Genomic DNA, 13716 nt, shown 5'->3' on the forward strand with positions numbered 1-13716 from the left:
CCTGCTAAAGTCAAAATGTATAGCGCTCTCATAATTGAAACTTTATCTTAGCTATTACATATCACTGCTGATGAAGTAATGAAATTATAAAATACAACATCTGCAGTGTGGTACATTAAAAATGTATGAAATGAGTTTTGCAGCAGAAAACTGTGTTAAACAGCTGGGTTTTTTTTTCTTTTCTTTCCTTTTTTTTGAATAAGTATTTAAATTTCGCACTGGAAGAAGGAAGGTAGACAAGTAGAAAGAGGTCAAACTTGTCCTTGTTACTTTTATCCAAAGCTACTCTGTATTTAATACATTAAGTTTACTTTACCTTTTTTTTAATATACACAACATAGTGTCGATCTTAAAAAAAATTACTGAATGCTTTCACAAAAAAAAATCCAAACAAACTTTGAATGAGATCTTGTCTTTAGCCTCTCCATCTCTACTTTTTTTCCATTCATATAGAGGCAATGAGTTGTTTAGTCAAAACAAAAAATAAAATAAAGGCAATTTTCACTTTGCAGGCTGTAAAATTACAGTTGAAAGCATATGGATGAGTGAGCTTCTTTGGGTAGTTAATATTTTTCAGCCTTTGATTGTGCAACTGCAAGCAAATACAAAGCAGAATAGGGTTACCGGTTAGGAAGGGGGGGCAGGCTGTTAGCAGGATTGCTCCTATCCCAGAGACAAGAGATAAGGCAGGGGGAGGAGAGAAGGAAGGGAAAGGACACATTCTTCTCTTCTTGAAACATACTTTCCATTTGTTTCTGAAGCAAGTTCTCAAACGAGAGGAAAAAAAAAAGTGTGACTACATGAAATCTAAACAACAGTATCTCTCTGCCAAATACAAGTCATTACTGCAAGGCAATCCAAGTAGAGAAATTAAACAAATGTTATCATAAAGGCAATGAGGGACAAACCTTTACAGCTCCTAGCTGCTCTTTCCTAAATCTTTCCAAAGGTTTGATCAGAGTTTCAGTAACACTGAGTGCCTAAAGAAAAAAAAGCATGGGTTAGGTTTCTGTAGCCAGACTGACAAGTCACTTTAGCATCAGCAATAAAAAGAAAAAAGCAAGCAAGCTCTGGGGTAAAATAAAGGACAAGCATGCAAGTTAGGAGTCTTAAGTCCTAACTCAAAAGGAAAAAAAAAAAAAACAAAACCAACACACATCTCTGAGTTGATTCAAGCTTTCAAAATTTCTATCCCTTATTTCAATCCACTGTCAGAGAAATTAAAACCAAAACCAGAAATTTCAGAAATTTACAGGCTGCAGCCAAACTGTAACTGCTTTACTTGTGCCAGTCTTGCAGATCAGGTTGATGTTCTCAACGACTGAACACCAAAATGAGACACAAGACAAATGATATTCATTTCGGGACACAAAAATTTCTGCAACAAGAAACACTACAAACAATCGCAGAATAGACTACTGAGCAGCAAATAATAATCTTCTAACACACAGTTAAAGCCATTAGGCATTGATATAGATATTTCCAAATATTTACCTTTAAGTACATTAACAAAACCTTAAGTTAGCCTAAATCATAAATCAAGAGGTGTAAAGTGAAGAAACAAGAGGTGTAGTTGACTGGGTGAGCATCCACCAGTGCACTTATGATAAATGGCCTCACAGTCGTACTAAAGAGAAAGAAAAGGGACACAATATGCCATTAAAAGACAGAAAACTATAGCTTATTAGATGTGGCCAGCAAACTCAATTTCTAGTTTACATGAAATTTCACTGGAGATGGAGCAGGTTTGGATTTGGGTTTGGTGCAAACCAGACTTAAATTTTTTTAAATGTTTGAAATTGCAGCAATTGTTGGAACTTGAATGCAACAGCAGCATGGAAAAGATGGCAAGAGCATTGGAGGTGTAGAGAAGCAGGTGGGATCCTTTTGCTCTCAGTCCTAAGGCAGATCCACAGAGTAAATTGTGCCCAAGACTCGGCTTAGCACAGCCACGGGGGTGAGCTGCCAGGAGTCCAGGCAGAGCTCCCAGGAAGCCCACCTTAGATACAACAAAAGGTTTCTTTTTTTTTTCCCCCCTCTCCCCCTTCAAATGTGAAAAGTTTCAGATAAAACATTGCAGGCTTAAACCAGCCTTCTGGAACGCTTCTGAAAAGCTCTTATCATAAAACACAAGAGGGATGTATTAGAGATCTGGCACAAAGCAAATCTGAACAGCACTGTCTGCTCCCACCCACCCCTGGAGCCACGCAGGGATTACTGTGGGAGTCATCCTGCCAATTTACCGTAACCAGAGCAACCCAGACTTTTAAACAGCCACGGCAGCACACTAACCTATGTACCCAACTGGAAATCCAAATATCTGGCAAGCCTGGGCCAAACTGCATGTTGCACAGTCATCCATACAACAGATACTTCCTAACTTCAGAGTCCTTGTTCTCGTGGCCCAAACTACTTCTTTCTGCATCCATTTCCTGATTTTGTCAAAAACACACAAAGCACCCTTCAGCGCATCCTTGGTGGGAGCAAAAGAAAAAGGAAAGCTGACAATTTTGTCTTTCAAAAGTGTACAGTGGCACCGGGCTAAGCACCACGCAGGAGACCCTTGTGTCAAGTTGAAAGGTGGGGGAAAGGACAAGAGAGCAACTTCTGGATTGCCTCTAGCCCAGCAAGGAGCTATCCTGAAGAGTTCATCCCAAGGTCTTGGGAATGCTCTTGGCAGCCAGAGAACCATTCGTTCCCTGAGGTGCCTCTGCTCCGTCAAGGATCCCTCACCGAAAGAGAGCCAGGGCAATCAAATGCCCCAAACAGGAGCTGAACTGTGGATCCAGGAAGGATTTAGCCCACTGAGCAACCTATGCACATATCTCCTAACTACTTAAGCAGCTGCCTGGAGTCTCCAGGGCAGTTTTGGGGATGCTCAGATTTTTCAAATTTTGTCAGGCTCCTAAAACTTTCCTGGAAATTCTTTGGGGCTGTAAGGAAACAGTAATTTGGATTTACGATTGGATCAAGCACCAGAAACAGCTTCCTGGGACACAGAAGAAGCGCCTGAGGACTGAAGGGTCTCTCCTTGCTGAAGGCAAGGATTCTCACAAGTCAGAGTGAAGAACTGCTCACGGAAATCACAGAGTAGTCCTTCTATACTGGAAAACTTTAAGAAGCTTAAATCGTTTCTACCAGTTTCCTCTATACTGATAAAGTGAGGGAGAAAGCTATGAGGCCTCCTCAGAGCAAAACTCATTCAAGAGGGTGATGCTAGCTGCCGGGAGCTAAGAGCACCACAGTTAGTGGTATCATTTAAAAGCATTTAAAGGTAGCAACTGAGCACTGAAATGGTCACAAGGTTAAAAACAAATATCTAACAACAAGCTGCTTATTAGTTTGAACTTTTACACAAAAAAAGTGAAACACAAGATCAACAGGCAGTGAATGTATGCTGAATATGAAGTCCAAGTCAAAGAATACCATAGCACCTTGATGTAACAGAAAGAAAAAAACAAACCACAAAAAAAAACACCCAGATGCAAAAAAGGCTGTGGTTTATAAACCAGCAGGGTTGGCTGCAAATCACTTGGTCTGCTACACTCCTGTGCAGCATTAACCATGGGAACCACTACAGGAATTTGTTTGAAGCAGAAAATAATCTTTAAATCAAAATGAGATGTTCCCTCAGCGACTGCCAACAAACAGATTCCACTGCTGTCAGTGGTATGATACGCCAGTAACTCTTTCATTAAAAGAAAAACAAGTCTCCTCTCCTTCCAAAAAGAGACGTTTCTCATTTTGTGTAACTTAAACTTTTGTTAACAGATGCCTCTCCAGAAGAATTTTTCCTGCCATACTGGTATTTATGATCGGTCACCCCCTTTGCTTTCTGTGTGGGTTGAATGACAGGCCTCTTGAGTATTTCTTGGTGAAGTGGGATTTTGTAGATCTTTGGTCATTCTCACAGAGCTTCATACAAGGCTTGTATATAAAAAAAATAAGAGGAATATTTGCTCCTCCCTGAAATGACTTTATATGTATATAAATGGAACCTGTCAACCAAGACGTGACTGGTAAACTTAACAGTGAATTACAGAGCTGTTCTTCTGACAGGCAGAAATAAAAACAAAGTTCATAATTAAGATATACACAATACTAGATTAAACAGGGAGGTATTTGCAGTTTTCCAGTACTTAGAGTCCAGTGCTTGTCACAAAAAGCTACACAAACATTATTTACACTGCTATTCATTAACAACTTAGTTTATTTATAACTTGGGGACTGAAAACAACTTTTCTTTCTTTTTTTTTTTTTTTTAAACCATGGATAACAGATCAGTAGACAAAAAAAAAAGTAAAATTCCGCCAGTATAAGGAAATAAGCTAAGGATCGCTTGAATATTTTTGTCATTATCACTTGCATCTTCCTTAAGAACTAAGATCATGTTAAACTGTAAAATTTCCAAGAAAAGTTATATTAGGCATTTAAGTTAAATATTCATTAAGATAAAATTACACATTCCCTCCTCTTTCAACTTCTATCTTGACTCAAATAAATTTTTGTCCCTCTACTCCTCTAATCCTGGCAGATTATGATGACAGGAATGTACTGTTTAAAGGGCACAAAAAGATTCCTTAGTCTTTTCTTTATATCTCTGATCTATCCAAACCTACCTGAAAGGAATATATACTCAATTTTAAAATCTGGCAGGTAAACTGTAGCAAGTGTAAGTCATAAATGAAACAATATAAAGAGGTCATGTCTCATGTAACAGTATCTTAACCAGCTGTAGGAATGTCAAAGTCTCAGGAATGCTTTAAGAAATGTTTAACCCAATGTGCACACGTGCTTTGGGCAGACAGTCTGAAACTGCTTATGCTATTCCTTTTCTCTTTACTGCAGCTATGGAAAGGTCAAAGAATTAACTTCAACATAAATCTGGCAATAGCAGCAATAAAATCATCATTGTCGTCATCACCTCAGAAAATCACTGTATCCAACATTTCCAACAACATCTTAAAGCAGGTTTTCAGTTTTGTGTATACCTCCTGATTTCAGATGCCTTTACAAAATTCCACTTGCTCAGGCAGAGAAGTTGTACAGAATGGTGACAATCCTGACTTTTCCAGCTCCGTATTCTTTAAAAGAAATAAGTGACAGGTCATAGATTAAGGAGCCCAAATCAACATTTCCTAGAGCAGCCCACAAAGGCACAGACTAAATCCAGTACCAAGTGCGTTTACAGCGGTTTGCTACTTCATCAGTCAAATCAACAAGGTCCAACAGGTAACTCGCCAGTCAATGCCAGTCCACAAGATGACTCCATTTACTCTGTCACTTCTTCCCTTCTCAGTAAAGGTGAGAGTATATCTGTTTACGGAGAAACTGCTTCCCCAAACCCCTCCTCCTATGCACTGTAACCTGACAGACAGCACCAGCCACCAGCATTCCGAGCTCCTCATGCTTTCTCACCCTCCTGCAGCAGGCAGGAGCAGTCTCTCTAAGTTCCCGCTCCCCTTGCGGGCACAACCAGGTTTGTCTTGCAGAGGAAGAAGGCTGCTTGCATGGGCTGTAAAGGAGTATCAACCCACAAGAGCTGTCCCAGACCTTCAGTCCAGCTCCTGTGGCTAAAAAGGCTAGACCAACCTAAGATATAAGCAAAACAAATTTTGATTTAGACAAGCAAGGAAATTCAGTTTTCATCCTTAAAATGTCCTTAGACCTCAGCCTTTACTGGAAGAACTGGAAATTACACATTGCTCACCTGTGGGGTTCTCCTTTCATGCGAGGCACGGACAACTCAGCACACCAATATGATGATCAGAGAAGTCGTTTATTAATCAGAAGGCCACACTTTATATTATGTTTTCTACTTCTATACACTCTCTTGCTCAAGCTCTGATTGGTTACAAGTACTGTTCACACGACTGTCATGCTTTTTAGAAAAGATTCAGATAGGTGCTTATGCTATGCGTAACTTCTATGTAAATTAGATACAAGCTCTTTGTCTAGCACACAAGCTCTTTGTCTCACCTTGTTACTATGATTTTATTTCTTAATTTTATCTATCTCCGGTTCCCCTAGTATCCATCTCCTGTTCCCCAAGCATCCATCTCTTGTTCCACAAGCTTGCTACTTTGTATAACTCTCTGCATTTTTCCCACATCTTTTTACATTCTCAAAATGTCCTCCAGCTCATTGCTAACATAAAATGATCCTACACTCACCAACAACTCTGGTGGTGAGGTAAATAAGTACGCTGACTCCACTCCATTCCGAATCTAAGCATTCTCCCATATCAGACAGGTTTACTGAGAAAGAAAAAAAAGAAGCCACAGACATACACCTTGCTGCAGACTGCACAGCGACACGGGAGTGCCGAGTTCCCAATTCTCATCCCAGGAACTGGAATGCAGATCAGATGCCAAACAGAAAAGAGGGTTTTAAGTTTCCCAGTGCACCGACTGGAAAGATTTATGTGTAGACAGGGGCAGGATTGTTTCTCCTCTCAACAAAGCAAAAAGGGAGGCCGCCAGTCAGTAGGGCAGAGCTCGTGAAACTGAGCAAGTGTCAATGAAACTAGATCTGGGAAGGAAGTTTTGCCCTACTGAGTGCAACAGAGAACACGGAAAGGAAGACATATCTAGCAGTGATTCAATAACAAAGTAGTTAACGCTGCTGCTAAAGACAGACATTTACTTTCTAACAAAGAAATTTACTACCTACAGCTGCACTTCTGCTTACTGTGGACATAGCTCTCCTGCGGTTTTCCTAAGAAATTGCAACATTCAGCCTAATAAAAAAGCTGATTCTGATACCTCCAATGTCCAGGGAGGGGGAAATATATAAAAACTGTTTTTTCCTCCAAAAAGCTTTCCTGCTTCACCTAGTGATTTGTCACTGAAATGTCTCAAAGCATTAAGATCTATGCCTGAAATCCTGTATTCTGTAACTTTGCAGATACTATTCCACTGCTGAGGACATCAGAGGTTACTTGCAGAGCCTTAATCTCTATTCCTTCTTTTCCCATGAGAACATGATTTGCTCGTACAGTTACACAAATGTCCTCCCGGTTGGCTGCAGAGCCAACCCTCCCACCAGTGTGCCTTGCAGATAGAGTGGCACCTCTCTCTAACCACTTCTCAGCACTGGTTTGGTATTTAACTGGAGCACTGGTGATTGCAGTCAGTGCAACCCACACCCAAAACTCCCTTGTTTTCAAATGCAAGTTTTCTTCTTGTAAAAGTGTCTGGATTTTCTCACTGCTCTAGAGCTTTCCCTGTACAATTACAATCTTAAATAATGAAAGGCCCTCAGCCACACATTGGCACTACAAACATGGGTGTTTGAGGTTTCTGGGGTTTAGGACTGGAGTCTATAGACTAAAGGATTTTTAAGGGGGTCTCACAGTACATTAATAATTGTGTGTCTTTAAACATGTGCAGAAGCTATTAAAAAGAAGTGATGTCCATTCCTCTGGATTCCTTTGCTGTGGAGGAAGCCATCTGTTAACAAGAGTCGGGTGGACAGATAGATTGTCTCCAAGACAGATGTATTTTATACATTTCTGAGATGTCAGGAGGCACCTGTAACAAAACAAATCACCTTCCTCTTAGGTGTTCCATAAAATCACTGCCAGGGCTTAGTAAGACAACAATAACTTTCTCAGATTGTTCCAGGGGGAATTTCCTAGACCATTGGTCCACTGCCCCACAACCCACAATAGAGGCAGACTCCTTTATGACTGATCTAAAGGACAGACAGCTATAAATGCATCTTATGACCTACCTGCTATGCTGCGCTCTGCTCTGAAAGACTGTTTGCATTAATTCACTTGCCATCAAACTGTTGACCTCAAAAATTAAACTGCTATCATAAGCAAACAAAACAAACAATAAATTATTTCATTTTTTTTAAAAGAAGATAATTAAATGAAGACAGTGGTTTTTAGTAAAGATTACTTACTAAAACCTATTTAATAGTCCTGGCTTTTGAATCAGTTTATTCTAATGCAATACATTCCACTATAAAGAGAAAAATACTACAAAGTCATAAACATAACAAACAGGAAAAGAAATAAAGAGAGTCAGAGTTTCACAAATAGCAACAATCAGCTTTTCCCCATCTGAAGTGGAGGAAAGCTGTGGATAACTCCTGCAAAGACAGACCTTCCCTTAGCAAACCCAATATGCAAGAGCTGAACAGCATGACACACCAGAACATCGGTCTGGTTCTCGTATGAGCAGAGAATCACTTCCAGTCCACGCTTTGAAATCAGCAGTCATACAAAGATCTTGACAAAGCAAAAAGGCTGCTCAGGAACGGAAATAGCATAATGCTCATTTTCTTTGCACATGGCAAACCTCATCACCAAGCAAAAAAGATGCCACTGAAAGGCAAGGAACCCAACAACGAACAATGGCTTCAGTGTTCAGCCAAGAATGAACTGCTCGATTATTGTCAGCGCTGTCCTCCACAAGAAACAGTGGTGTTATTAACAACCAGCAAAATCCAAACTGGTGACAGTTTTACAATGCAAATTCCAAACATTTCCCATTGATGAAATAACAGAATGAAAATTCTCTAAGTGAGTTGTGTTGATGCATGTGAGACCACAAAGTCATTTGGAAGAGGAAGCTAGTGGTAACAGAACTTTTCAGCCATATTCACTCAGAAGCAGGCTTTGTACACACCCAGAACTGGCTTTGTACTTTTTTTTCCTATTGTATAGACAACAGTCATCTTTATTTTGTAGATTAATGTGCACAAGTTCATATGTAACTCAAAATTTCAGAAGACTGTATGTAACATTCAAAAATAAACAAATAAATAAATTAAACATTCAGTATCAGGAACCACTAAGAGAGAGAGATGCCTGAAGTAGTCGTAGTTCCACATTTGTGTTCCATATTCCAATAATTATGATTGCCATCTGTCCTCACGCCACAGAGAAAAAGTGAAGACTGAGCAATGAGATATGGCAGCAATTGTTCTGCTTGTTTCTAAAACTAAAAAAAAATGCTTTATTAAATTGGACAATTTGCACAAGGAAAAAAAGGATCTCAGTCCTGCAATTAAAGTAGTCAAATGCTGTTCCTGAGGAATTCCATTTTATTTGTGTTTCTGTCTCCGCATCCACAATGTTTGATATGCTGTCGGCAGCCTAATTTTTCAAAAGTGGTCACCAATTATGTCTTTTCCACTGTCTTGGCAGATATATTTAGTAGGCTGCGCTGTCAGTGGACTTAAAAGGATCTGAATATACAGAGTACTATATAACACTTTGAATTCTTATTGAACATATCTTAAATGCGTCTTACATCCAAAAGCAATTGGATATTTTTTTACCCTAAATCAGTGAGTAAACTGATTGCCCCTTCACACAGAAGATAGATTAAGATTTATGAACTCTTAAATACCGACGTGCAGAGGACCAAAGAAAAGCTCAGAAAAATTCATACCACCATCTTCACAGCAAACTAGTATAAACTAAATACAGTCACTGATCAAAAGGTAATAGTAAGCTATTCATGAACGCTTCTGTGTTAAGTGAGCACTTAACCTGTGAAATAAATACTTACGCACTTAAATACTTCATTGTAAGAGGTAAGTATAAGTAAGTATAAATAAGTATATGTACATATTTGCACAGATTATTTAAATTCTACCTTTAATCTTTTGAATGTATGCCTTTGAACCTTAACAACTTCTTTTAACTTGGGAAACCACAACTGGGAAACCTCTCCCCTTCTTTTTTCTTTTTTTTTTTTTTTTTTTTTTTAAAGCGGAAGAAGAAAAGGAAAGAAAAAAGTAGTGACTTCACTGAGATATTTCTTTCAAAATCCATAGTGAAACAGTTTCTCATGTTCCTGATACATGCTAGGAATAATTCTGCTTTTCAGTGAGATGCTATTTTAAATTTGATTCTGACAGCCTGGTAAAACTGACAAAGAATGCAAAAGGATTTTTGAGAGGCCAGGACTGCAAAGATACCTACGGCATAAGAACAATAGTATTTCTTTTTTGCAAAAAGAAAAAAAAAAAGGAAAAAAATAGTTCATAAATAACTACATAACTACGTAGCATCTTTCCTCTGAAGACAGCCAAAGGAATAGAAGTGTGCCAAAACTGTTGCAGGAATCAGAAGAGACCGTAGCCAGGCAAAACAGTGAGTTTATATTGCCTTGGTAAATGACAGGAAACACAGTAAGGTGAATATAATTGCATCAGAAATGCTATGCAATGAGAAATGTGATGGACTAAAAAGGAAATACATAAGTACTTACAGACAAAGTTAGAAAGACCAAGGAAAAAGCATGTTTTATTTGGCAAGAGGCAAAGAAAACCCTTAAGAAAGGGGTTCTTCATAGGTATTTCAGAAAACAGAGAGGAAGAAAGCTGTGAAACCATTATTTAAGTGCAAAGAGAGTTAAAACAAACCAATAATTGACTGTAAGGCAAGAGCAAATTTTAATAGTCTTCACAAGGGAAAAACAACCTCAGTTAATTATAGCAAATATCTAACAAAGTGGGGAAAAAAATTGATGTTAAGGAGAGTAAGAATATCTTAAGAACAACTAGATGTATTCCTACATTATGGAACTGAAGAATTAATTACATTCAAGTCAGAAGGGGCCTTGCTTCAGAGTAGTTTAGGAACTCAGCAAACTAAAGGGAGAGACAGCAAGGTCCCAGAGGATGGCAGAAGAGCAAACACAGCAGCAACTTAAAAGTGAGAAGAGGAGGAGAAAGCAGGAACTGAGAAAGTTACAGACCAGACATTAACTCTGATACGCCAAAGTCCTGGAACACACTATAGAAGGTTAAAAGCTACTTTGAATTTGGTAAGAACAACATCTAGTTTCTTTTTTGAGATCAGCAAAGGTGGTGACTTGGTCTTAAGAAATAAACCACAGAAAGCATGAGAAAACAACATCTAGGTTGCAAAACTACCCTGAAAAATACCTGTTCAGTTAAGAGGACATTTCAAGCATCATACAGGAAACTACAGCCAAGTTTCCTGCATGATTCAATTTTCAGTAGCAATTTATGGAGTGATTTACCAATAACTCCACCACACTAACATACATGTGGAGTGACATAAATCCAAGAGAAAATGTCAGTAGTTCTTTCTGAAAGCAGGATTAAAAATAATTTTGACATGGAAGAGAGATGGTCTAAACTCAGCATAATTAAATTGAATATGGAAAAATACAGATGTAAAACACGACTTTGAAAGGGTAACAGTGAGAATACTACTCTGAAGGAAAAGTGATCAGTTTTACTCCATGATTACTGTAGAAAAGTTCCCAAAAAGTTCCCAGCTTAACTTGCAGTAAAGGAGGTTTAGGATGCAAAAACGGAAGAATAAACATTGGCGTAAAACTAGAGAAATCCCTGTTCTTGGAACTTTTTTTAAGAATAGGTCAGAGCAGCACTCATCAGGGATCATATCTAGGCATACATGACTCTGTCAAGTCACACCTCTGGCAGGGCCGCAGGTAAATGCAGCCACCTCGCTCAGTCCTGGCATGGCAGTAAGCTCACCGAACAGGACATGAGACACTACCAGTCGGGACCCGAGAGACTGCTGGACGAGGCCCCTAACTGTGAGAGACACTGGCAAAAGTTACAGACAGTGCTATGAGGGCTGACTGGATTTCCAGCGTGGTTAAGGGAGAGTTATGTGAGAAATAGGTGAACTCTAGAAGCAGTTAAAGGGCAGGACAGAGGACCTCCAGGGAGGGCACATCAGGGTGACCGCACTGGTAGTGCCAAGTACTGCTGAGATTACCGAGAGAACAGTACAAACGCTATCAAATTTGGTTATGATTTAGCAAGACTGGAATCAACAGGGAAAATTAATTAGGGGCAGGCTGGTCTTTTGAGAGAAGACTGGGATGGAGGAAGGGAGGTATGAAGGTGGTAAAAAGGAAGGTGAAGAAGGAGGAAAGGGATAACAACCACAGGTGACCAGTACCTACCAGGTAGCCCCACGCAGCCTAAACAAGGGCAGCCAGCAAAGCCTGTTGTTCTGAGTCCATCCCAAGAATCAAACCTATCTCTGCTGCCAAGAGAACTGAGGTTGGGAAGGAGGTTTGGTGCTCTCCCTGGCAAGCAGAAGAATGGCTATGTAGTGGGACAGAGCATCTTAGCAGCCCCTTGTTGGTGCTTGTTCGTCCCCAACCTTTTCCTACTAGCCTTGTGAAGTTCCCTTTCAACCCTGAACTCCACGACACTTTTGTAACATCAAAGGAACAGAATGTAAGTCTTATGACTCCATTCGTCCTTAACACATAAAAATTGTTCCTGAGAATATTCTGGAAATTAAGTGACCTATTTCCTATCTGCCCTGGGGAATATCACCAAGCTACGGTGCAAAGGAAAAATATAATTCGTTTTTGTATTGGTCACTCTGTAATAATTTCAGTGAAATGTCTGGAGTAATGCGGACTCCCCTTTACACAAGCAACTAAATCCTTTGACAGTTAGGATATAATTTCAGCAGCCTTTGAAGTAGACGAGAGAAATGGTAAAACCATGAAGTACAAGACTTCAACATCTGAATGAAATTCTTAAATAACCACCAAATAAATATTCACCAGACATATGATAACCAAACAAGTAAATTTATGATAAATACTAATAGAAAGCTTTATGGACTCTGGGTTCACCACAAACAATACTTTCAGAAAACCATGACAAGTGTAGGTGATGAGTGTTTAATTTGAGTTTAGAATGTATTTTAAGGTCGAATTTGTTTCATTTACAACATGGTTGTGAAAAAAATAACCCTTTTCTTAAATATCTAAAAATTAAAATGCACAGCAATATCTGAAATGCCCATAGTTCTGTAATTATTCATTGATTTCTTTGATATTACTTTATGTGACTGAAATTATTCTACCATTCTGCAGTCAGAAACCTTCTGGTCATTTTCAAAATGACAAGGGGGAAAAATGCTCAATAAAGTGCATTCTTAACAAAGACAACTGAATGCTTTAGAAAAAAATCCTGCTGTATATTTTGCATCTTAATGGAAAGTCTTTGGATCCCTGACCTGATTCCAAATATGAGTGCAACATGCCCTAATATTCTCCATGGGAATATCCTTAGAGCTTATGCCATTGTTAAAACACCTGCTGAGAAGCCAAGAAAAAAAAAAATTCAGAGCAGCAGCCGCTGAAAATTATCGTTGCCAATCACCACACAATTATTTTCTCAGAGACTTACGGCCACTGTTACAGTAACTCACTGCAGAAATGATACATAATGTTTGCTAGACTACAGATGCAATGAAAAGGTCACGCATCCAGCAACTCAGAGAATATATCCTGTTTCGGTTTAGAATTAAATATTTGCCCCACAGTATTTTTTACTCCCCAGTTTTTCATCAAACTGCCACTGTTCGAACAAATACTGCACTTCAGCCTTTTCTTATCAAGAAACTGACATCAATTAGCTTTTAGTGTGATACTTCCTTCTGTGTAACAATGGGCACCATACCAAAAAAAAAAAAAGTAATACCATTTTGTAGCATTCAGTCTGAAAACCAGAAATGTTTTACTAGACAGACAGACAGCACTGGATTCTGCACAGCCTACTGTGTTGGTAATCTATCACTGCTGAAGATCTGTTGATACAGTTGCTGAAACATGCCATATAATTCTGAAGTCCTGAAGCTGATGTCTCAAAAACCTGGTATCAAAACAGTGTGGAAAATAACGTGACAGGCTATAAACTCTTTTTCATTGTAAAACTTCCCAAAGA

At 39.0% G+C, this 13716-nt stretch overlaps 1 protein-coding gene across 1 annotated transcript in view; it reads right to left on the reverse strand.

Moving 5' to 3' along the window:
• The window catches only part of ARHGAP10 (Rho GTPase activating protein 10), a 123402-nt gene that overhangs the window by 89305 nt on the left and 20381 nt on the right, over nucleotides 1-13716 (reverse strand). Inside the window, exon 4 of the mRNA XM_009702351.1 lies at nucleotides 909-980. Within this exon, the coding sequence (XP_009700653.1) occupies nucleotides 909-980 (72 nt within the window). The remainder of the gene's footprint in view (nucleotides 1-908; nucleotides 981-13716) is intronic.

The sequence above is a fragment of the Cariama cristata genome, unplaced genomic scaffold (assembly GCF_000690535.1).
Source record: "Cariama cristata isolate BGI_N322 unplaced genomic scaffold, ASM69053v1 scaffold1226, whole genome shotgun sequence".
NCBI classification, from domain to species: Eukaryota; Metazoa; Chordata; class Aves; order Cariamiformes; family Cariamidae; genus Cariama; species Cariama cristata.